The sequence below is a fragment of the Leguminivora glycinivorella genome, chromosome 16, assembly GCF_023078275.1.
Source record: "Leguminivora glycinivorella isolate SPB_JAAS2020 chromosome 16, LegGlyc_1.1, whole genome shotgun sequence".
In the NCBI taxonomy this organism is placed as follows: Eukaryota; Metazoa; Arthropoda; class Insecta; order Lepidoptera; family Tortricidae; genus Leguminivora; species Leguminivora glycinivorella.
Window position 1 is genome coordinate 8,670,802 of NC_062986.1, and position 26,374 is coordinate 8,697,175.

The 26,374-nt window shown below is 38.6% G+C and overlaps 1 protein-coding gene and 1 non-coding gene across 3 annotated transcripts; both read left to right on the forward strand.

Annotated features, from left to right (window-relative positions):
* Window positions 1–239: 239 nt before the first annotated feature.
* On the forward strand, window positions 240–25,009 carry LOC125234463 (ras-related protein Rab-2A). 2 transcript variants are annotated; one of them, XM_048140721.1, is made up of 6 exons: window positions 240–445; window positions 1,929–2,088; window positions 6,530–6,685; window positions 17,518–17,698; window positions 19,415–19,554; window positions 24,106–25,009. In XM_048140721.1, exons 1-5 carry the CDS (start codon window positions 400–402, stop codon window positions 19,511–19,513), a joined length of 642 nt encoding a protein of 213 aa, XP_047996678.1. In that variant the 5' UTR covers window positions 240–399; the 3' UTR covers window positions 19,514–19,554; window positions 24,106–25,009. The 2 variants fall into 2 exon arrangements, with proteins under 2 accessions (XP_047996678.1, XP_047996677.1); XM_048140720.1 differs by lacking the exons at window positions 19,415–19,554; window positions 24,106–25,009 and adding an exon at window positions 17,968–17,985.
* On the forward strand, window positions 18,507–18,580 carry Trnai-aau. Its single transcript has one exon. It is a non-coding gene; the product is annotated as a tRNA-Ile (tRNA).
* Window positions 25,010–26,374: the final 1,365 nt, after the last annotated feature.

Sequence of the window (26,374 nt, forward strand, 5' to 3'; positions counted from 1 at the left end):
CTTATTTTGTATCTACTGCATGCTTTAGGGTGCGCGCACACGGGCGACAAAGTTGCTCGGCGACTTTTGTATTTGTATGAAAAGTTGCGTCGCCTCGTGTGCGCACCTTCATACTAGCCCATAGACCGAGCGACGGAGACAAAACAGTTTTGTCTCCCGTCTGTGGGGGCCCTTAGGTTGTGCTAGCCAAAAAACGCCTTACGATTCATTCACTCTTTCGTTCCATAAATTCGTTCATACATTCAGTCAGTTTTCAGTTTTTCCACAATGACAAGTTACTTCGACCAGCTGTGAAATATCTTAAAATTGCGTCTCAATTAATAACAATTGCGCTTTAAAACATTACGCGTCTTTGTTCTTATTCGGTATTTACTAAGATCTGAAGGATAACAGTTCGAAATGGCATACGCTTACTTGTTCAAATACATCATCATTGGCGACACAGGTATTGATTTTATTTCCTGATATTATATCTACTCATTTTTTTTTGTTTTCGTGCGTTGTTATCTAGGATGTAAATAGGTCTATCACTAGTTTGGATAGAGGCAATAACAACTGTTCATATAGCTTGTTGGGTGTTTGTTAATAGTGAATGGGGTGTGTGGATGATTGTTATCTTATGTATCTCTTGTTTTACGCCCACGCTTGTTTCAGGACACTTAATATTCAGCGCATATCTTAAATTCGTTGTAAGTGATTATCATAGGGAAACATGCAGCTAAACAAGAAAAGTTTTCAAGTCAAGGACATCCTTTGTTTGTTTTTCTGTTGAGTGTTTAGTTTTAGAAATGACACATTAATTATGTAATGTAAATAAGCGTCCAGGAAAATTTTAGGCGCCATTTCAAGCAATATGTTTACATTTTGAATTACATACATCACGCAGAGCAAAGAACAGAAACTGTCTGAATCATTAAACATGGTAATGATATCTTCATATCAACACAATACATGTTGATTCATCAAAATCTTTTTCCACTTTATGTACCTTAAAAATGCCCAGAATCTTGAGGACAAATGCTTGGTTTTGGTCCATCTGCATTTCTAAGTTTGCCATTGCCTAGATAGAAATTAATATTAGATGTTTTGATGAATTGATACCAGTTACGGAATGGGTGAAATGTTTGTCATTATTCTCAAATGCTCTTTTATGTATGGTCGACTAAGAGATGTATCCATTTTTTCACCTTATTGCATTAAATATTATAAATAAATAAAAATATAAATATTATAGGACCTTCTTACACAGATTGACTGAGGCCCACGGTAAGCTCAAGAAGGCTTGTGTTGTGGTGCATTGTAATAAGGTGAAAAAGTGTATACATCTCTTTGTACATCTCTTTGTAGTTGACTGTACTTTTTAGATTTATACTGTAAACAATTACTACATTCATAGATAGTCACAGTTCACCTGTATGTGTGTTGTGTATAAGCACATTTTATGTTTACAGATCTGTATGACTAATGTTTCCAGTATGAGTGTTCAATAATAAATTTAACTTTCAATACTGAATACTTTACATCAACTTAACTAATATTTGGCTATAGTGAGACAATTAACAGTTGTTATTGTGACTACCATATCGTGACAACAGGTGTTATGGTGATGGTGGTATGGTGAAAACCAATGTTATAATACTTATATGCTTATTCTCTGTGAAAAGTTGAATGATTCCATTGAAAAAAAAACCTAAGTACCATTATTTTTATGGATTTTCTTAGCGACAAAAACTTTAATTTTAACTCGTGCACAATATACATACAAAAATATTTGTGAGATGATAATTTTGTTTTTGAAGCAATTTATAAATAAACTTAACTTTCTTAGTTGTTATAAGTGTGACCAGTATGTGTCTATGGCACATTTTTATTTTATTTAAATATGTATCTCTATACCATTGCAAATAATTTCATTTCCAAATGTTCAGGTGTGGGTAAATCATGCCTGCTGCTACAGTTCACGGACAAGAGGTTCCAGCCAGTGCACGATCTCACCATCGGAGTGGAGTTCGGAGCGCGCATGATTACCATTGACGGCAAGCAGATCAAGCTGCAGATATGGGACACGGCTGGGCAGGAAGCTTTCAGGTACTTTCCATGTTTAAAAAAGTACAATTCTTTCTATATCCATACTAATATTATAAATGGGAAAGTGTGTGTGTCTGTTTGTCCGTCTTTCACGGCAAAACGGAGCGACGAATTGACGTGATATTTTAAGTGGAGATAGTTGAAGGGATGGAGAGTGACATAGGCTACTTTTTGTCTCTTTCTAACGCGAGCGAAGCCGCGGGAAAAAGCTAGTAAAGTATAAAGCAACTTAAAATTGAAATGATGAGGGAAGGTGGGACAATGGTATTATCGTTTTGGAGTCGCCATGAATTTCACTCAACTAATCTGATTATAGTATTCAAATTTATTGCAGATATTGAATATTATAAACTGAAATAGATACCATACACTAAAGAAAAAGCGATCAAGCCCACTGGTGGCGAAGCCGGGAATCGAACCCGGGTCTCCAGCTAACGCGGCTGACGTGCTTAGCATGGACGGGCCTGATCGCTTTTTCTTTAGTGTATGGTATCATTGGTATCTATTTCAGTTTATAATTTTATATATAGTAGTGTTACTACTTAAAAAAAAAAACAAATCAAAAAATATTTAATAAAATAATTTGATTTGTTCCCTACATAGATATTAAATAATAAAAAAAAAAAAAAACAATTTAATTGACTTCCATTGTAAGACTGTCTTACAATTAAGAAAAGTTAAGTACAATGGATGCCTTGAAGAATAACATCTAGTTCTTTGCATTCAAAGGCTATTTTTAATATTTTGTAGATACCAAACATTGTTTTAGGTACTTCCTTCTTTGTATGTCAAAAATATAAGGCATCATCGGCCATGCAGCCTTGCAAAAGAGTAGAATTTAAAAATAGGCAGATTGAAAAACAAAATGTTGCTACTTTTGAACTACATATGTAACGAACTTCATTGTTGTGGCTATGGCTACCTACTAATAGCTTATTGAGAAAACAAAACAAAGATAAGCATGCTTTGCTTAGTGCTGTGATACTGGTAGTGGTAGAGCAACGACATAGATTAGGAAGTGTTCACCCGGTTTTTAAATATAACTATGTAAACAGTAAACAAACTTTATTATCTTAGTAAGGTTGGTTGTATAGTATAACATAGTTAACATACTATAGTCTGTATCTTTCTGTATTTAAATAAGTGGGAAATTTCGCGAAAAAAGAATCAAAAACTTTTTTTTAATAGGTAAATTTAATGTTTTTCCTACTCGGAATTACTAGCCCTTTTCATCCTACTAGGCGAAAAAAGCGCCCCAAATTTTTTTTTCCACTTTGTTACCATTTTTCAAACATATTGTACAGCGGTTACAAAGTGGAAAGTATGCAAAATAATAGAAAATTTGGGACCATTTTTTGTCTCTTGTTTTTTTTCCTAAATTGAAAGGGCTTTTTTACCTAAATTTACCTACCTAAGAAAAGTTTTTTTTGGTGATTGTTCTCGCGAAAATGCCCAAATGTAAACAAAATTTCAAAAGGCTCCTTAAGTCCAGTTGAGGGTAAATGAAAAGATTACACGACCAAATAAGGAAGCTAAAGCAGGTCGCTCAGTGATCCGCTTGGTTTTTTTTGTACACTCGAGATAATAAAAATATGTGTACATTTTTTCACCTTATTGCATAGAGTTGAAGTAGTGAAGAATGTACACATATTTATGAACTCGACTGTATTTTGAATTGAATAGAATAGAATAAATTTTATTCGTAAACACACAAAAGAGAAAAATATTACAAATAGGAACACATAAAAACGAGAAGGTGCTACGAAATAACCAGGGAGCGTACTTTTCGTGCCGATGACATCAATTTGACGTCACACTCCATATAGGGTGATCACAAATTGTTTTATTGTAAATAGTTAATCATTAGTCATTAATCATTTTAAGTTATGAATTTCTTTGCATGGTAATGAATGCAAGAAGGATGGTGTGCTTTATTTTATTCACGTATCACATTTCAAGTAGGTATTATTTATGCCACGTAAATGGACTACTGTATTTGAAGTAATTTGTACACGATTAAAATGATTGACGACTAATGATTAATAATTTACAATAAAACTATTTGGGATCATCCTATACGGAGCGTGACGTCAGATTAATGTCATCGGCATGAAAAGTACGCTCCCTGGACATAACCAACAAAGGCTATTAGTGTTGCCCTAAAATTTACAAATTACTTTTTTTAAATGCCTAAAATAGAAATACAGAGTATAGTATAGATTAGTACGGTTTATTGTATCATGTTCTCATTCTTTATCCATTGTTTGGTATTGTTGCTATTTGGCCTGTTAACCTTGTTTTTGATACAAATAGTTCATGCTTTAGTAGTTTAAGGTCATTGCATATTGGTTATCTTTTTATTAATGCACAATAAATGTAAGGGGAGGCCTTTGTCCAGCAATGGGAACTAAAGTTAGCAAAAAAAAACAGATTTTATATTTGGTAGAAATAAAAGCTAATGTTCACCTCAGTTTTTATTCACTGATATTTAATGATTATGACGTAATTGCATTATAGATTTCCTTTGCCGACATATGCTCTAACGTTTTCTACGCATGACTGAGCTAACCTCCACTGAATTAAGTGTGTTGACTAACTCGAGCCAGCATACAGGTGCCCCCGCAACTTAGTAATTGATAAGTTCTTTCACCTTTTGACTGTTCTCTTTTATAGGCCACTAGCTTTTTCCCGCGGCTTCGCTCGCCTTAAATTCGAAAATTGCGGAATGCTTTATAAAAATTTCCACCCTCCATTTTAGGGAAGTAGGGGGTTAGAAAGAAACAAAAAGTAGCCTATGTCACTCTCCATCCCTTCAACTATCTCCACATAAAAAAAATCACGTCAATACATAGCTCCGTTTTGCCGTGAAAGACGGACAAACAAACAGACACACACAATTCAAATCCAATTTATAATATTAGTATGGAATTATGGATGGATACACAAAAACGACATTCACAGGTCAAAGTATTTTACAAAGCGGAATTCAATTTTTTCAGCTTTGAAGATTTTGTATGTTTGTATTAATTATCACTTCCTGTACCTACACAGTTTAAACAATAAATATTTATGATACGACCGGTCTGGCCTAGCGTGTAGTGACCCTGCCTGCTACGCCGCGGTCCCGGGTTCGAATCCCGGTAAGGGCAATTATTTGTGTGATGAGCACAGATATTTGTTCCTGGGTCATGGATGTTTCCTATGTATATAAGTATTTGTATATTATATATATCGTTGTCTGAGTAGTACCTGCAACACAAGCCTTCATGAGCTTACCGTGGGACTCAGTCAATCTGTGTAAGAATGTCCTATAATATTTATATATATTATATAGTTATCCAAAAACAACATCTGTTCAAGATACTGGTTTACCGTCCAAATAAAATAAAAACTAAACAATAAGATCGACAGTATTACCTGATGAATATGTATCCACAACCTTAACGTACAGTCAACCAATTGGAACCCTAGGCCACAGCCTAGAGTGCTACAACCATGTCAAAATGACAAGCAGTAAGAGATTTCTTACAAACTGATTTATAACATCACTATGACATAGTCCTACAGTGGCCTAGGGTTCCAATTGGTTGACTGTACCAAAGAGGATCGAGTATTATAGAGAGTTACTGTCAAAGTAAAATGTGTAATCACAGTGCATAGACTGCCATCTCTCGACACAAGCTTATAACTTTTGAACCTCAGTTTGGATAATTTGTTGTTGTATGTCCTAAGGCACCCCATAGGTGCATAGGGCCTCCACAAGATCCTTCCACGCCTTTCTATCTTGAGCCACCACCTTGGCCTCATTCCAGCTCAGTCCATATTCCCTCAGCTCGTTCTCAACGCTCCGTCTCCAGGTGTGTACGGGGCGTTTGCGGGCCCTCTTTCCTTCTTGAGGCCGCCACTCAAACGCGATACTGGCGCTGTTGGTAGCTCCTCTTCGAAGGGTATGACCGATCCATCTCCATTTCCGCAGAGCCACTTCCTGGGCAATCGGAGGTTGTCGGCACATACTCCACAGATCCTCCAGATTGGATAATTTGGTCAAATATTAATATATCCAATCTAATAATAGTAAGTAAATGCCATCTAGGCCACCGTACCTTTTTCTGTATGATACTGAGGTTCGTTTTTTTGTTAGACTATATCTGTCTATACATACGGAGTTATAGAGGTATATGTCTTTGGTTTTGACAATTTGGCCCATATTGTTAGCTTGATATGTGTTAAAATGTCAAATATTAATATTAGCGCCATCTAGCCGAGCATTCCCCAAAGGTGTAACGCCATCTAGGCTACCGTACCGTCTTTCTTAGACTTTATTCGTCTAATCGGAGTTAAATATGTCTTTGACTGTACTAAGTCGTGTATACATATGTTTGGCACGTTGTCCGCATCTATATTTAAAACGTTGACTGTACGGATATGTAACAAATTCTAGGTCGATCACCCGGTCATACTACCGCGGCGCGGCGGGGGCGCTCCTCGTGTACGACATCACGCGGCGGGACACCTTCAACCATCTCACCACGTGGCTGGAGGACGCGCGCCAGCACTCGAACTCCAACATGGTCATTATGCTGATCGGCAACAAGAGGTAAGGACTACCGGCACAGTATTATAAAGAGTACTATCCACCCGCTCTCGGTAACCTCACAGTTATCGCCTGTCAAGAACGCGACCAGTCGACCATATCTCACTCGCACAAGCATGGTACGCGTTCCCCTACACGAGCTTAGACTGTGTTTGTAGCAAAGAGGATCGATTATTATAGAGAGTATTAACTGCCGAAGTAAAATGTCTAATCACAGTGCCATCTCTTGACACTGGCTTAAAACTTTTGAACCTCAGTTTTTACAATTTGGTCCATATTCTTAGCTCGATGTGTTAAAATTTCAAATATTAATATTAGCGCCATCTAGCTGACCGGGGTACGTAAGGTTTAATGCCATATAGGCCACCGTACCTTTTTCTGTATGGTACTGAGGTACGTTTTTTCTTAGACTTTATCTGTCTATACGGAGCCATATATGTCTTTGGTTCGTAGGAACGCGCCTCTTTCATATATTTGATCGCCAGTGCCCGAAGTGTGCTATCTGCATGTCTTATTCAACGTATCCTGCTCAATCTTCTCCACTTTGCCCGGTCTTCGGCATCCTTGTTGCATTGTTCTCTTGCATGTCCACTGTCACGACTTTCCAGCCAACGTTTCTTAGGCTTGTAAGATTTTTTTAAACTGAACCACAACTGCTAATGAGTTATTCTTCAATGTGTTATCCCGGCATGTTACATTAATTTATTTATGTATTCAAATATTTACAAGCTTACGGTTTACACCAAAGCGCTTACAAACTAGTTATTCCTAACGGATATAATAACATCGAGGATATACAAACCAAAAAACATACCTACAATTAAGCTTACATACAATTATCACAAAAAAATCATATCATTAACAAATCCAATGTTACCACAGCTCACGGCCTTGGGTCCGCTTTGGCAACGAATCCTAGTTTTTATGTAAGCCACTGCTATCTGACCTTCCAACCCAGAGGGTAGGTTAGGCAGTAATGGGATTAGTCTGGTTTCATCATGAGGTTTTCCTTTACCAAAAAGCCACTGCTAAATAACAAATGACATTCAGTAGGCACATAACATTTAAAAAGTTCCGAAAAAGTGGTAGGTATAGGTACGAACTGGGGTTTCGATTCGCAATTCAAATAGCACGCTCTTACAATTAAGCCCCAACCGTTAAAGTATTGTTCTGTGCAAACCTACCTTGAAATTGGAAACTTTTGAATTCAACCCCAAAATGGTAATTTTTTTTCACTACTTTTATGCAGATGAAGTCGTGGGCAATTTGGGCGAAGGCTGGCAATAGGCATAGGTTCGTGTAACTAATATTGAGAAAAAAAAAAAATCGAGCTAACGGAAGTTCTAATCTAGGTCATTTGGTATGTGTGATCTTTTGTGTTTCTATTAATAAATAAATACCTACTATACTGTTATCTCTTTATACCTACAATACAAATACTATAGGTATTTATATACTTTAGGTATGTATACACAGCGCCGGCCCGCGCGCTCGATCAGGGTAGAGCGAAATATAGTTTTGGCGCCCCCTTGTTTAACCTTTTTTGGGGGGTTCGATGCCAAAATGCTCATACATTCGCTGTGACCATTTGAAACGTCACAACCATTTGACTAGGTAACTAAAATATTTGTGTACCGATAGAAATAATAAGTGCGAGCGAAGCGAGCGCGAATTTTTTCCTATAATTTTAGGGGGGGGGGCTTGATTCTATAAAAGCCCCTGTCTTTTATAGGACAAACGTACGCGAGGTTAATGCTTTCCTGTGCGGCGTGTTCATTGAGGAGTTCACTAGGACAAGAACAAATGGCTGTAATGAAACAAAAGAGGCCAAAGACCAAGCTCTGGCAGACCAAGAAACCAATAACTGATAACAGTCGGATTTGAGCTTTAGTTGACAAGGCATGGGAGAGAAAAGCAAATTGCAGCAATGGCCAACTTGTGGACAGACATTGAGAAGTCGATAAGTTCGACTCTAACTGCAGAACTGCAGAAGAGCTTGGAATTAAATAGGTTAATTATGCTCTCATCTTATTCGGCCTTTGGCATATTTTAGGGTATTTAGATTTGGGTTATTAGAAGTGCGTTTATCATCACGCTTACACTCCTTTGACTCATACAAAATTGCGCCTCTGTGAGACGTTTTGCGCCTTTGGCTTTAAGAGGAACTCCGCTTTGAATTGCGGATAAACACTGAGCGTTTGGATAGCGACGTAACATTGTCCTTCGGCCTCGCAACAATGTGGTTCGTCAAGAGCTAGAAACATAAACATTAAAATATCTGGGCAACCGAGCTTCGCTCGGTTCTGTTTCGTATCCTTGACATGTGTCGCCATCTAGTTCAAAAATGAATAGTACCTACATCGAGCGAAAGAATTCTCAGCCTTAACAACACAACTACTGCACACGAGATGGCGCGCATTTCGCCACAAAAACTCAAATAGTGTATTTTCTATTCGTTTTAGCCTTGACCTGTGTCGCCATCTAGTGTTTGCAATAAATAGTACTTACATCGACCGAAAGAATTCTGTCTTAACAGTACAACTACTGCACACGAGATGGCGCGCGAAGAAAAACGCATGAAAACTCGAAAATTCGCGTTTTCCGGGACCTAAGGATAAGTTAGACCGATTTTTCACCCCCAAAAACCCCCACATAACAAATTTCTGCGAAATCGTTAGAGCGGTTTCCGAGATCGTCAGTGTAAATAAATAAATATATATATAAATAAATAAATAAATATACAAGAATTGCTCGTTTAAAAGTATAAGATAAATGTCAAATACAAAGAAAAAGTGACCAAGGCCTCCAGTGCTCCGAGCTGGAATCGAACCAGCGTACTCTATAAGCCAGCGTATTTTTCTATGAAAATAATTTAATTTGTTCTTAGAGCTAGAAACATCTTTCGCGGCACCCTAGCAACAGTAGCAACAGCTCCCACCTTATGAATGTTGTACATGGTGGCATTGTGGTGCAACGGTGCAACTTTTCAGATAATCTGAATCACAAATCTAGATTTTCAGTATCTGAATAAAATTAATTTCCGGCTCCTCTCGCCACTTTGGGCTATGTGTGCGCCCACGCAATGACGATTTTGGCGCCCCCTTACCATTCGGCGCCTAGAGCGGCCGCTCCACTCGCTCTACCCTTAATCCGGCCCTGTGTATACAAATACTATAGGTATATCAGGTATTTGTATGTTCTATTGAAATTTATGAATGGAATCTAACAATCGCAAATTATTGTCAAATTACAATGCAACAATGGCGCGAGAGGCAAATTATTCGCAAACAGCAAAATACGGATTAAAAATTATCAAAGTTTTGATGGCCTTGGCTCAAATCAAATAAATGAGGTCTATGATAACGTATTAAGGACTGTATCGATAAGTATAAGGACAAAACAAACCTCGTCTAAATGTTGACGTGTGCATAATTTTATATTATTATGTTCCGAGAGTATGATCTGAAGGTATTGGTAAGCACTATTTGATATAAGAAGGCCTAATTTTATTTTTATTTTAGAGACTTTATGGTACTTTCATTAAGGTCTAGCAAATAAATTTCGGACAACCCCTATCTGGCTTAATTTGAGAATATTTCAATGACTAAATTAAATTAATTAATTATTTAATTAATTAATTATTTTTTTAAATATATTTCAATGACTGTTTGTACGATTTCAACAAACAAAGGTTAATATGCTGCCAAAATATATTCTTTAAGAGTCCTCTTCATGGTTTTTCAATTGGGTACTTGCAGAATAAATGCGGTGAATTTATATAATTAAAAAAAACGCTATTTTGAGCAACGTTCCGGATTGGCGTAAATTTTTGATGCAAGCAGGATGAGAGAAACAGATAAAAAAATTAGCCATAGGCCAAAGTCTAACTGACATTCACGGTGTTTGAACAGTGCCTAAACCAAATCGATATAAACAGTGTATGATAGTTAAATTCGACATCAAAGTCGGAGTTAGAGGAAGCACCATGCCACATTCTCTAAATGGCCGCCATACACAGATCCTGAACTTTATTTCTTAAAAATAACTATGGCTAGACTATGTCCAGATCAGGGATGTAACGGAAGCGGAAGCGGAAGCAGAAGTTTAGAATTTAGTTTAACGGAAGCAGAAGCGGAACCGGAACCAGAAGCGGAACTTATAAATGTTAGAAATTAAAAGAAAAATACCACATAGGTATTACATAAACCAAAAATAACTAAATTACCTAGAACTTTTAGGTGTTTATGAACTAAGAATTGGCTTGGAATATTACTTATACAATCCAAAAATTAAAATCACCTTAGTTGTTTACTCACTAAAAATCACATAAGAATAATCAACCTTTTTTATGCCGTAAAAGGTTTTAGAAACGGAAAGAAAAGTTACCCGTTAGGTATAATACAATCCAAAACTAACCAGTTAAAGTTATATGTGTAATTGTTAGCACACAATTAAATTTTTAAATTAAATGAAGTGATTCTAAAAGAAGTAGGTAGGTAAATTGTATTTAATAAACAAAAGCTTGGCAGCTTCATCTTCCTGTTTATTTATTTATTCGTATGGCATACATGTTAGAAAATAGAAACATAGAACGTGAAACTTTACTTAAATATCTAGACTAAGAGCAGTCAGCCATTTCGTGGCTTCGTCGCACAGGGTGATCAGGTCATCGGGAGGGCCGGCATAGCGTGTTATAGGGCAGTCTTGAACTATGTGCTGGATGGTTTGGGCTTCCGCACCGCAATCGCAGGCTGGAGAATCCACCCACCCACAGCGGTGTTTGTAATAGGCGCATCGACCGTGGTCAGTACGAAGTCTGTTAAGTTTGCACCATTCTCGTCTAGGAAGATCTGATCCCATTATTTTAGACCCAGGTGTAATGTCAGAGCCCAATTTTCCCGCCATTTTTAGGTCCCAAGATTTCGCCCATTCGTGTTTTACATCGAATTTAGTATTCGCTAGATTTTTGGCGATGTTATGCGAGGGGTTTCTGGATTTGAGACGTTGTTTGCTTGGCTGTGTAAACTCTTCATGACAAGGTAGATCGGGGTTATTTTGGATTTTCGTAGCTTCCCGAAGCAAAGCGTCTTTCCTCCTGAGTTCTGGCGGGGCAATCCGAGACAACACAGGAAGCCAGTGGCAAGGAGTGGATTGGAGCGTCCCGGATATAACTCGCATTGCTTTGTTCAACTCAACATCTACCTTAGAGGTGTGGGCACTGCCAAGCCACGCCGCTGCACAGTATTCCGCTGTTGAGAATACCAGGGATAACGCTGATGTTCGCAACACGTCGGCACTAGCTCCCCAAGAGGTGCCGCTTAATTTTTTTTAATCTTCCTGTAGTCTCCTGCTAAGGGGATCGTAGATATAAGCCCTGCACCACTGAATAGTTGTTCACTTGCTACAGAACTAGGTGGACAGGACAAAATATTGGCGCGAAAATCGAATGAAGCGATTGATATTTAGTATCGCAACACGTGGCAGCGGAGAGATGAGCGAATGACAGGTATAAACCTGTTGGTCTTTGATGTACGCCGCTCATGTCCCACCGTCGCGCTAGGTTTCGACACTTTCGACATCCGTTATAACTTCCGTTTGAAAAATAACAGAACCGGAACCGAAGCGGATGTGTAAAACAAAACGGAAGTTCCGCAGAAACGGAAGCAGAAGCAGAGCTCCGTTACATCCCTGGTCCAGATATTCTGCTTTGTGGATCATATGTCGTTGAGGTTCACACAGTACAATTTTTTTTCGCAATCGTATCGTTTTTTACGCACTTTGTGAATTTTCTAGTAGCATTTGTCCGGAATCGTAATTGTTACTCGGGAGGATTAAGTCAATCATTGATGTTAAAGGCTTATTACAGAGTCGAGGACTATTTGACAGACAAACATGCATGGCCCGAACCAGAAACTACAAAAAACGAATAGCAATTAAAATAATTGTATTATGTATAGAGGACACAGTTCAGATAAGAAAGCACATCAAATATTTTATATTTTATGTTGTGTAGGTAAATTACATATTTAATGATATTGAGATTCATATTATCTTTTTCTTCTGTGACAATTTGATATGTTTTCTCTGAAGAAGAACGACGTATTATTAAGCAATAATATAATTTATTGAAATTAATTTCCATAGAGTACCTAGTCTGTTCATATTCTTTGATGAATACTTTTGCATGTTAAATTGTATCTTGTTATTTAATGCATGTTAGTTATAAGATGTAATGTTTTGAAAAGAAGTTGCCCGCCGAGTTTCTTGCCGGTCCCATAGTGGATACCCCCCTCCCAACTGAGGGGGGACTGAAATCTTCTCGAGGCTGAGGCGTAGGGTTAGAGCCGGCGTAGCTTTATTTGACGTTCATATGCGCATTGTAATATGCCTACTTGAAAAATAAATATTTCATTTTCATTTTTAATTTTTTCATACTGTCTAAACCACTTGCTTTACGTCGAGTTTCTAGGACAAAATGTGAACCTTATTATGTGCCTTATTAAGCCTATGTCTTGTTTTTAGAAAAAAATATAATAGCAAATAAATACGGCTACTCAAAGTTGTCCTCATACTTAACGATACAGTCTTTAATTGTATAACAGGTTAAAAAAAAACTGCTGGTTGATGAATGAACTAAAACAAAGAATGTGTCTAGACTGTCAAGGTTGTTATCAAAACTTTTCTCCTATCAAAGAACTACATTCTCTACATAGGTAAGTAACTAGTAAGTCAAGTGGCAAGTAATATAACATATGTCAGTGGATCATATAGCACAAGTGAATCATACAGTTTATACTAGCAGGTATTATTTTAACCTGATACATGTATAATAATAATAAAATACTTTATTGTGCACTACAAAAAAGATGCAATTTACAAAGCCAATTAAGACTAAAATAGCAGATTACAACAGGCGGTCTTATCGCTAGAGAGCGATCTCTAACAGACAACCTTCGGATAGCGAAACGGTGGTAAGAAATAATTTATTGGGCAGTGCAAAAATAAACTACATAAGTATTAAGATTGTAACATAAATAAAGTACAGATCACAAAATATAAACTACATAGACTACTATGTATTTTATTGGTATAGAAATTTAAAAACCTAATCATACGAAACTTTATACAAACAAAACATCTTGAAGTTAAAAAACGTTTGCCGCGTTACTGTGTTGAAATCCTAATTTATTCATCATCCTCCTTGCGTTATCCCGGCATTTGCCACGTCTCATGGGAGCCTAAGGTCCGCTTTGACAACTAATCCCAAGATTTGGCGTAGGCACTAGTTTTTACGAAAACGACTGCCATCTGACCTTCCAACCCGAAGGGTAAACTAGACCTTATTGGAATTAGTCCGGTTTCCTTACGATGTTTTCCTTCACGGAAAAGCGACTGCACAGATAGAAAATATCTCTTCAACCAAAGAAACCTATTTGAACCAAGAGATATCCAGTTTCCCATATCAGGAAGATTTTAATTACTTACAAAATACAAAATACAAAATCATTTATTCAGCAAATAGGCCACGGGGGCACTTTTACATGTCAACATTACAGAGTATTCATTAAAGTTAAACAAATGAAATTAATAGAAATATTAACTAAAAATATTAATCATAAGCAAAGTAGCTATACACTGATATAGAATTAGAGGTGTATAAAGTCTCTAAATGTCATATTATTACTAACTATAATCAATACATAAAGAAAGTGCAAACAGATACAAAGATAAAAGAAATCTATAATACTTCAATAGTTGTAAAAGACTGAATATTACAAGTAAAAATATTATACTTAATCAAATAATCCATGGAGATGTATAGCGTCTCCAAGAGTCAAATTTTATAAAATTAAAATATTTAAAAGTAAAAACCTTTGTCAAATAATACAAAAAAAAAATACAGAAAATTAACAGCTAAATTACACATTTCAAGAGATGTACAAGTCTCTAGTTGTCAATCATTAAAGAACAAATCAAGTTTACAAATAAGGGCCAATCAAGGTTACAAATTAAGTTTAAAAATATAATCAAAATCTCAGAGATGTATAAGGTCTCTAAGTGTCCAAAAAACTAACATTAACTTAATCAAACGACAACAAGGTCATTAAAGTAAGGAATCTATTTTAAAATAAAATATAATCAAAATCTCAGAGATGTATAAAGTCTCTAAGTGTCCAAAAGCTAAAATTAACTAAATTAAACGACAACGTGATGGTCTCTAGTGTCATCCTTAAGACATTACTTACTTAAGTTTAATTCTTACAAGAACCGAATGTAGTGTCTCGCAATCCGCTCAAAAGTAAAGTTAAATAATCTAACAAAACATGTGGCCCAGGTAAGCTTGAACAGACCAGTCTCCACAAACAGCACCCGTTCACGAGTATGACGCGTATCTCAGCCATCGCCTCCCTCAACCTCCATTCGGGAAGGTGGCGACCCGATCAACACGCCACCGTAAGCAAAGACTTTTAAGCGAGCATGACATGTTCAAGCTAACAGCAAATTGACAAAAGAAAAATCGACACAGTGAAACACGACATTAAGCTTGTAGGTGACATTAAAGAGGGCAACAATGCCTAGTATAGCTATACATAACTAATTACATGCTCAACGTGACTTAGAGATGTAAAGGTCTCTAAGGGTCAGTGTACTATCATACTTTAAATAAATTTTATATTACTACGCTATATAATGAAAACAAAAAATCTTAGAGGTGTATAAGGTCTCTAAGCGTCCTACTAACATAACTAATGATACAATACAATCACATGAGAAAAATTACGCTGTGTCATTTTTACTGGATACTAGTACGGTTGTATTACAAACTTCTGCTACCATAATCAAGCTACTGGCTTAAAGGCATTTTTATCATCTATAAAATCATTTACCGTATAGTTGATATAAAACATTTACTTGATATAAAACATAAAATGTCTCGATGTTTATTACTTGCACTAACCATTTTATATCTTAACATGATTAGCAAAACAATCTTTTTTTAAAAACTTAATCATTTATTCCAAGAGCGTAAACGTTTTGTTCAGTGATAATTATTACTCAGAAGCAAATCAGCAAGTTCTTAAAAACAAGTATAATATTTCTTGGTTCTAAGTAATAAAATTGTTGTATTAAGAGTTATGACGGTTTTCGGTTAAGAGTTATGCATAATTAAAGTAAAAGTTAATGTTTCTTGGGGTGAAACAATTAGTTACTTACACCAAATATATACATTTTTCATTTTAAAAGTTCTGACGGTATTAGATGAAGATTTACATGTTTGAAGGATTTAATGTTTCTTGGGGTGAAACAGTAAGTATCTTAAACCAAATATACTTACTTCTTGGATGTAATTTATCTTATTTCATTTAAAATATATAATTTCTTGAAATGAAATTTTATATTTCTTAGATTGAGTAAATAATGTTTGTAGCGGGGGTGCGCGCGGGGAGAGAAGGGAAAGCCGAAATGACGTGAGAGGTGTGTATTATGTTCAATAACCCGTACGTTACAAGCTTATAACTCAGAACGAAGACGAGTTCCCCAGCCAGTTAGAGAGAGAGAACTGGAGCGGAAGCACGTTTAGGATAGTCCTCAATAATAGCGCGTAGTTCCCGGAGGGAAGCATGGGGCTATTATGTCGGAATTTGTATTCCTATGATTCGATACATATCAAGTTCCAACCGGCGAGCCTAACCAAATCGGGAAAAATCTTAACACCGCGATGTACGAATGCTATGGGCTGGGGTCAGCGCCATCTAGCGGGTTTTTTGGTAACTAAACCGGTGTCGCCGCTCGGCGCGCGAACTAAATCTTGAAGCAAAACTTTATTATTTTTCGATCTAAACGTGTTGATTCTCAAATGGAACTTGTAGGCATTAAATCAAGAATTTGTGATATGAAGCCAAGAATGTAATAAATCTTGACCTAAGTCCGTGTTGATTTTTTATTTAAAACCTGCTCGAATTATGAATGAAGTCTATAAGCATCAAACCAAGAATTATTATAATCAAGCCAAGATTGTTCTAAATCTTGAAGTAAAACCTTGATATTTTTTGATTTGAACTTGTTGATTCTCAAATGGAGCTTGTAGACATTAAATCAAGAATTTGTGACACAAAGCCAAGAACTTAATAAATCTTGACATAAATCTGTGTTTATTTTTGTTTTAAGTTATTCTGGAACTTTGAATGGAGTTGCAAAGCATCAAATCAAGAACTATTAAAATCAAGCCAAGATTGAACTAAATCTTGACGTAAAACCGTGTATTTTTTTTATTTAAACTTTTATGTCTTGACTGTAGAACGTAAAAGTTAAATTAAGAAATTATGATTTCCTATTAAAAACGCAGAATTCTTGTAGTTAAATTGTGGTGAATCTTCTTTTAACAGGTTTTTATTTTTGCTTTGATAAAGGTTACTTGAACCAAAGACGTTTTTCAAGAACTAGCATATTCATACTAAAACGGTGTAATATTTTGTTGCAAATAAATACTTCTTTGATTCAAATCTGTCCTATTTGTACCAAATGTATATAAAGTTACGACTGAACAATTTTGATTCTTCTTTGAAAAAGGAATATCCCTTTAGGTTAAGACCATGTTATTAGATGAAGAATTATATTATTCCTTTTAAATAACAGTGTTTGAGAGAGTTTTCCGTCTTAAATTAAAATATCTTTTCTATCTGTGTGGCAAATATCAAGTGACATAATTTCGCACATAAATTCCGAAAAACTTATTGGTGCGAGCCGGGACCTCCGGTACGAAAGTCGCACGTACTTACCGCTAGGCTACCAGCGCTAATCCTAATTTATTAATGTCTCATTTTTCTTCACAGTGATCTGGAATCCCGGCGCGAAGTTAAAAAGGAGGAGGGCGAGGCGTTCGCCCGCGAGCACGGCCTAGTCTTCATGGAGACCTCGGCGAAGACCGCCGCCAACGTAGAGGAGGCCTTCATCAACACCGCCAAAGAGATCTACGAGAAAATCCAGGAGGGCGTCTTTGACATCAACAATGAGGTTAGATTTCCTTAGATATACAAGTAGTATTAGGTACTGTACTTACATCACTGGCACTGAAACTTCGTTAGTAGTTCTTGTGCTCCGCCTACCCCTTTATGGGATACAGCCGATACAGGCGTGATTATATGTATGTAGGTACTGTACTACAGTCTAGTCTTGGAGACCTCAGCGAAGACAATCATGAATGTAGGTTTTCAGTAGTACCGTCAATCTATGAGCAGGTGATTTCCTATTTCCTGGTTAGATTTCCTAAGATATGCGAGTAGTAGGCACTACAGTCTGGTCTTGGAGACCTCAGCGAAGACCGCCGCCAACGTGGAGGAGGCCTTCATCAACACCGCCAAAGAGATCTACGAGAAAATCCAGGAGGGAGTCTTTGACATCAACAATGAGGTTAGTTTTCCTAAGACATGGTACCACAGTCTAGTCTTGGAGACCTCAGCGAAGACCGCCGCCAACGTGGAGGAGGCCTTCATCAACACCGCCAAAGAGATCTTCGAGAAAATCCAGGAGGGAGTCTTTGACATCAACAATGAGGTTAGTTTTCCAATGAGGTTAGACATGGTACCACTGCCTCATTTTTAAATTTTTCTTTTTTTGCCAGACTGTAGACTAATTTATGAGAAATTAATTTAAAAAAATATATATCAACTTGTACTAGTTGTACTGTATGTGTTATTATAATAATCTATTGCTAATCGCAGCTCGAAACTCGAACATCTGCTTATCTATTGTATCACACAGTTTCTTTATCGAAGTTTCATCCTTACGTAAGGTGAACGCATATTTCGCCCGCTTTTACATCGGCCCATTAGCTCAGTTGGTTAGAGCGTCGTGCTAATAACGCGAAGGTCGCGGGTTCGATCCCCTCATGGGCCACTCTTCTTTTTGTATTTTTTTTTTCCTTTTCTACACAGAAAAAAATTCCGTGTCACGATATAAGTATTGAAAATTATTGGTGTTTTTCATTTATTTGATTATTTTCAAAGTATTATTTGTTCTGTTTTTTGTATTGTTATAAGCGTACCTATCTACAAACATTCCGTAATCAGATATTCAAGTTTTGACGTTTAGGATTAATTTGTTATTTATGGTAGTGTTTTTTTATCGTTATTAGCACAGAATCACAGATACGTACGTTTAAACATTTGGTTTCTTTTATAGTTTGTTTTTTGTTTTGACGTACTCTCGCGATCTAGGTTGATCAATATTGACGCCACGTCCAGTTCAGTCGGAACCGTAAAATCAGCGTATCACATACAAAATTATGTAGATACGGACGTGACAAAATATCAATGTTTATTTTTTATAATTTTGGCAACCGTCCCACTCACTACTCATTATAAGAGTAATTTATCCGAACGACATCCGCACTAATATTGTAAATGGGAAAGTGTGTTTGCCTGTTTGTTTGTCCGTCTTTCACGGTAGAACGGAGCTTTTTTTATATACCACGTCGGTGGCAAACAGGTATACGGCCCGCCTGATGGAAAGCGGTCACCGTAACCTATGGACGCCCGCAACTCAAGGGGTGTCACGTGCGCGTTGCCGACCGATTAGAAACTTGTACACTCCTTGTAGCTTTTGTCGTGATTTTTTTAAGTGGAGATAGTTGAAGGGATGGAGAGCGACATAGGTTACTATTTGTCTCTTTCTAACGCGAGCGAAGCCGCGGACAAAAGCTAGTAATAAATAATGGAAAACGATGTGCAGGCGAACGGCATCAAGATCGGGCCGCAGCACTCGGGCGGCGGCGCGGCGGGCGGCGCGGGCGCGGCGGCGGGCGGCGCGGCGGGCGGCGGCTGCTGTTAGGCGCGCGCCTGCACACACTGAGCCCAGCTGGCACGTCTAAGGTATGTACTGTTTAGGGTTGCAAAAAAAACGGTTTTATTCTGGATTGAAAAAAAAAACGGTTTTTTCTGGCTTGAAAAAAAAAACGGGTTTTTTCTGGCTTGAAAAAAAAAACGGTTTTTTTCTGGAGTGTGTTTTTTTTTCTAAAGATCGAAATATCAAAATTTGCAGAACAGTTAAAACTTTTTTCTACTCCCGTACTGTTATTCGTGAGTTACAAGGTCGTGCATAGAACTTTAAAACCCTACATAAAAGATGTCAGGACAAGTCTATACCCTGAAATTTAGTAGCAGTAGCACGATATAGCTGTTACAGTTCAGTAAATACATTAACAAACCAATTCGCAAGAGTCGAGACTCCTTCGTTTTCTGCTGCGTTCATTGGCGACGCGTCGAATCGCATTCAAATGTATGAGAACTCGATTCAACTCGGCTCGATTCGTCTTAGTGGCCAGGCTTCAAGGAACCATACCATAGACAGTTTTATTTTCATGTTTGCACTCAAACTGCATATTCAAAATGGTAGGCGGTCCACCTAGATAACTAAGATGACTGAAAGTAGGTATTTGTTGAATTTATAATTTTCTTTCAAAATAAGTGCTTGGTCGTAGAAAAAGTATTGTATGCAACGGTGTTTAACTGAGTCAAAAAATGCTCGTGGCGTCTTTATTAACAATTTTCGGCTTCGTCTCAAATTGTTACCCACGCCACTCACCTTTTTTGACCTCTTTTAACCACCAGTTGCATAAAATACTATTATACGGTTTTTTAGACTTCATGTTAACTATTAAACAAAATTAATTAATAACTTTATTTTTTGTTTTATAAAACTAACATCTATATAATATAAAGCTACAACCCGACTGACATTTTTCAAAAAATAGGCCGAAGGAGTTTTTGCAGGTGGCAGTGTTTGATGTGGTCGTATAGAGTTTGGTCCTGCGACCCCGGATGGATCAGACCGTCGGTCTACCGGTTCCGGGTAAAAAAATGTTGGACGGCCTGGCCAAACGGCTGGAGTTAGCCGGGGAGTGTTCGACCAAATGTCATAGAGGACCCTGGGCAGTTTTTGACGCCGCCATTTTTTTTTCAAAATGGCCGACTTTTTTTTTTGACGATTTTTCAAGTTTGTCGTAGAGAGCTCAAATTTTGGTCATAGAATCTCCAAGTGGCCTTGATTCGAATGAAATAAAAAAAAATTGAAAAGTGCTACAAATGTGGGAAAACTGGCCACTTTTATTTTGTATGGCAACTTTTAAACCGTAAGAGATAGCCGGGGGGTGCTCGACCAAATGTCATACAGGTATCCGAGTAGAAAAAAGTTGCATTAAAAAAAAATCAAAATGGCCGACTTTTTTTTTTTGAAAATTTTCAAAATGGTCCTAGCGCGCTGAGATTTGGCACACGGGTGGACGGTCGCGCTAAGATTAGTATTCAAAAAGAAAATTTTGAAAAATTCAAAATGGCGGCCTTTGAGGGCCAATTGAAATTTGAATGGAGGTTTTTCTTTTAATTACCATAGCTCCGTAACGGTACAAAGAAGTGAAAAGTGCTCAAACAAATGTTATACAGTCACCCGAGGTCCATCGAATGGCATTAAAAAAAAATCAAAATGGCCGACTTTTTTTTTGAAAAATTTCAAAATGGTCCGAGCGCGCTGAAATTTTGCACACGGGTAGACAGCCACCCCAAGATTAGTATACAAAAAGAAAATTTTGAAAAATTCAAAATGGCGCCCTTTGAAGGCCAATTGAAATTTGTATGGAGGTCCTTTTTTAAATCCCCATAGATCCGTAACGGTAGGGAAAAGGTTAATAGTGCTTGAACTAATGTTGTACAGTTATCTGAGGTCCATCGAATGGCATTTACAAAATTTCAAAATGGCCGACTTTGAAATTTTTTTTTTTATTTTCGGTCCGAGCGCGTTCAAATTTGGCACGTGGTAAGAACGGGGGCCAAAAATAGAAATGAGAAAAAAAAATTTGGAAAAGTCAAAAACGGTGGCGAGAGGGGACAAAGTCAAATTTCCCTACCAGTTTGTATGGAAGTTTTTTTTTTAAATCCCCATAGCTCCGTAACGGTAGAAAAAAGGTTAATAGTGCTTAAACTAATGTTGTACAGTTATCTGAGGTCCATCGAATGGCATTTACAAAATTTCAAAATGGCCGACTTTGAAATTTTTTTTTTTTTATTTTCGGTCCGAGTGCGTTCAAATTTGGCACGTGGTAAGAGCGGGGGCCAAAAATAGAAATGAGAAAAAAAAATTTTTGGAAAAGTCAAAAACAGCGGCGAGAGGGGACAAAGTCAAATTTCCCTACCAGCCTGAGGGAGCGTTCTACAGCCCGACGGTCATTGCTCCGGTCCAAGTTCCGAGCTGCGTACAGACAGTGCTCCCAAGCAAGAAAATATAAGTAAAAGTGTCTAAAAAGCGACGCGGCGGGCCGGAGGCAAGCGCGGATCCAGCTTCGTGCCCAGGGGGGGGTCACGTGGTCTATTTGTATGGCCAACTTAGGCTCCAGGGGGGGGTCATGACCCCCATGACCCCCCCCCTGGATCCGCGCATGGCCGGAGGTCCAACTTCCCTACAAATCCTACAATCCCCACAGTAACTACGCGGAGGGCCGAAGGCCCGGAGCGTGTCTGACAGGCTCCCAAGTACGCGAAGGCCGCAGGCCGAGCTGCGGGCAGAGTGCTCCCAAGCACGCGAAGGCCGCAGGCCGAGCTGCGTGCAGACTGTGCTCCCAAGAAAACAATAACAAAAAGTATCTAAATAAGCGAAGCGGCGGGCCAAAGGCCCGACGCGGAGCTTCGAAACCCAGCGAAGGCCGAAGGCCGAGCTCCGCGTAGGGCCGAAGGCCCGGAGCGTCCCTGATCGGCTCGCCGGCGGACCGGGAAGTTGGAGTTTAAACACGACCCAATAGTAAAAGTGTCTTAGAGAAGCGAAACGACGGGCCGGAGGCAGCAGGCCGCAGGCCCGTCGTGAGCTTCTCAAGACACTTTTAATATTGGGTCGTGTTTAAGCTCCAACTTACCTACAAATCTCACAGTAACTACGCGGAGCGTGCCTGAGAGGCTTCCAAGCACGCGAAGGCCGCAGGCCGAGCTGCGGGCAGAGTGCTCCCAAGCACGCGAAGGCCGCAGGCCGAGCTGCGTACAGACTGTGCTCCTAAGCAGAACGATAATCAAAGTGTCTAAAAAGCGACGCGGCGGGCCGAAGGCCCGACGCGGAGCTTCGAAACGAAACCCAGCGAAGGCCGAAGGCCGAGCTCCGCGTAGGGCCGAAGGCCCGGAGCGTCCCTGATCGGCTCTCTGGCGGACCGGGAAGTTGGAGCTTAAACACGACCCAATAGTAAAAGTGTCTTAGAGAAGCGAAACGACGGGCCGCAGGCCGCAGGCCGTAGGCCCGTCGTGAGCTTCTCAAGACACTTTTACTATTGGGTCGTGTTTAAGCTCCAACTTCCCTACAACCCCCACAGTAACTACGCGGAGGGCCGAAGGCCCGGAGCGTGTCTCAGAGGCTCCCAAGCACGCGAAGGTCGCAGGCCGAGCTGCGGGCAGAGTGCTCCCAAGCACGCGAAGGCCGCAGGCCGAGCTGCGTACAGACTGTGCTCCCAAGTAAACAATAACAAAAGGTATCTAAATAAGCGAAGCGGCGGGCCGAAGGCCCGACGCGGAGCTTCGAAACCAAGCGAAGGCCGAAGGCCGAGCTCCGCGTAGGGCCGAAGGCCCGGAGCGTCCCTGATCGGCTCGCCGGCGGACCGGGAAGTTGGAGCTTAAACACGACCCAATAGTAAAAGTGTCTTAGAGAAGCGAAACGACGGGCCGGAGGCCGCAGGCCGGAGGCCGCAGGCCGCAGGCCCATCGTGAGCTTCTCATGACACTTTTACTATTGGGTCGTGTTTAAGCTCCAACTTCCCTACAACACCCACAGTAACTACGCGGAGGGCCGAAGGCCCGGAGCGTGTCTGACAGGCTCCCAAGCACGCGAGGCCGCAGGCCGAGCTGCGGGCAGAGAGTGCTCCCAAGCACGCAAAGGCTAAAGCAAAAAAGCAAACAAGCAAAGCAATAAATCAAACAAGCAAAGGACAAAAACAAAAAAGCATAGCTCAAAACCAAAAACAAAAAGCAAAAGCATAAGCAAAGCACAAAAGCAAAACAAAAAAGAACACCGCGGGGCCCTCGGGCCCCGCGCACCTTTAAAAAACTAGTTTACACAATCTATAGTTAGTAGTTATCGCTATTTACTGTTGGCAACACCACAGCAACAGCTCAGTCCCGACGGACCGCTTCCAAGAGTGTCGGTGTCTGATCGTGAGAAATTTAAGCGGATTTCATATTGATTTTCCCTCAAGAACTATAAGGAAAAGCGAAAACACTATAATTTTAAGGCTAAATTTTGTTTGCTGTATGCTGTAACAAAATTCCTCAATCAGTGTTCCATGTACAAATTAGGTATAACATTCTGTACAAAATCATAAGCCTTCTAATTTTGCCACAAAAGTTTAATACTTTTGTATTTTATTTGTGTTATTTAATTATATATGTTGTTCACAGGAATGGCGCAGCTGTGTGCAACGAACATTGGTACGAAATTTACTGCAGGACAGATCATGTATTAGATTTATTTCAGCGCTGCAAACTCGCTTGCATCCGGACACTTTAAAATTGTAGCATGCCACTCGGGCACTTCTAATACTTATAGTACAATAATACAGTGTGAAAGGAATGATAATGACTTAACATTCACATGGTTTGTAAATCTCGGGGGTGCTAACTTAACTATTATCGTATTTGTTAGGGCTAAAGTCTGCTTTCCATACTAGTTCAGTGGAAAGATGATCTTTTTTATACGTATCTCTTATAGTAAAAGATAATATTAGTCCAAATGTGAACGCATGTTACATATTTTTGACTTAGGACTTTTTCTAACTGCAAAAAAAAGAGGTGCTTCCAAAACACAATTACAAACTCCTAGACTTGTATGGAACACCGACTGTAGGCTTTACAAAACTATTCGACTATAATCACTTCGTTAGCGTTACTGGTTCCGAAAATTGTTATACAAAGGTTGCCTCGATACAAACCTGGCGATACAAAGGTTGACTCGATTTATAGAAATAATTGTAAAATTAAAGTCTCAAATTAGCTCGTCTCTCCTGTCTGGTCTAATAGTGGACCCACAGCATGGCAAAAAGAATAGAAAATAATAGGGGCGCCACCCTCTACGTAAATCGTTTTGCATGTGGCAACTTTTGAGTCACTTTTGTAAGAGAAAAGTGTTGCTATGATAAAAAAATTTGCTCTATTTATACTCTTTTTGCCAAGCTGTAAGTCTTTTTTCCTAGATAAATAAACCCACTATGGCGACCGGAAAGCGACTGGCCTTAATACTTAGTAATTGTAAGACTTACAGTACGAGACAAGTGTGTACTCTATGACTATTTGTAGAGCATTCTTAGAAAAAAGTAATGTCAACACGGGTAAGCGAAGTGCCTGGCCTTGGTATTTGGGGCCCATTTCTCGAAAGATCCTAGTCTTAGGGTCGCACCACCGAAAACGGAGGTTTAACCCACCATTTTATAATTATGGAATTTGACAGCCCACTAAACTTGAGTTAAGCGTAAAGCGGGTGGTGCAAGTGGCCCTAATAATAACATGTGTGTTGCCCTTGCAACCCATATGACAGTTCGTGGACTAATAATATTAGTCAAATATCGTTCGAGAAATGGGCTCTTGGTAAACACTAATGTTGATAAACAGATTGATTTATTAAACCTGCTGCGAATAGAAGGGATGATAGTTTCACTTAAAGATGACACCTTAACTCATTCGTGCTAGCTTTTATGAGTTGATCTGTAAACGCCAGCTGTATTCATCCCAGACTTACTCTTTCTGAAAATGTTCACTACTTTTGTTATGTTTGTATTTCTAATTTCTCAGTCAGTATTGCGTACCCCTATCCCCCAATTTGGCAAGCTACGAATCATTATGGACCACATATACGAATGTTATTAGTTGTGATTTTATATGTGCAATGTTAGACTCTTCATGAGGGGATGAAGCTATGTATTATGTGTGTATTTTACTTTTAATTTTTCACATTACATACATCGCATTTATTTACCAAAAAAATGTGTCCTTTAACTGACCTTCCTTCCGATTTTTTTATTCGAATTTCATCCTATTTGTTGTGATAATAAACATAGTATTTTATTTACATAACAAAAATTTTAATTTTATATTAATGTAAAAAACCGGCCAAGTGCGAGTCGGGCTCGCGCACAAAGGGTTCCGTAGCAGCAAATATAATAAACCAATAACTTAACCAAAATTACAGTTAAATCAACCTATCTCAAAAACTATAAGAGATACTTTGATCAAACCAAAAATCGTTGAAAGAGTTAATTAGCATGCATCACCTCTATTTTTTTTAGAATTTTATACCCCGTAGTTATAAAAATAGAGGGGGGGGGGACATACTTTTTACGACTTTGAGAGCTGATATCTCAAAAACCGTTCACTTTAAGAAAAATGTTTTTTAGAAAACTTTATATCATTTTAAAAGACCTTTCCATTGATACCCCACACGGGTATGTACATCGAAAAAAAAATTTTCATCCCTCAGTTACATGTATGGGGGGTCCCCCCCCAATTCCTTTTTTTTACTATTTAGTGTCATAATTTTGTAGCGGTTCATACAACACATATTCCCATCAAATTTCATCACTGTAGTACTTATAGTTTCCGAGTAAATCGGCTGTGACAGACGGACAGACGGACAGACGGACAGACGGACATGACGAAACTATAAGGGTTCCGTTTT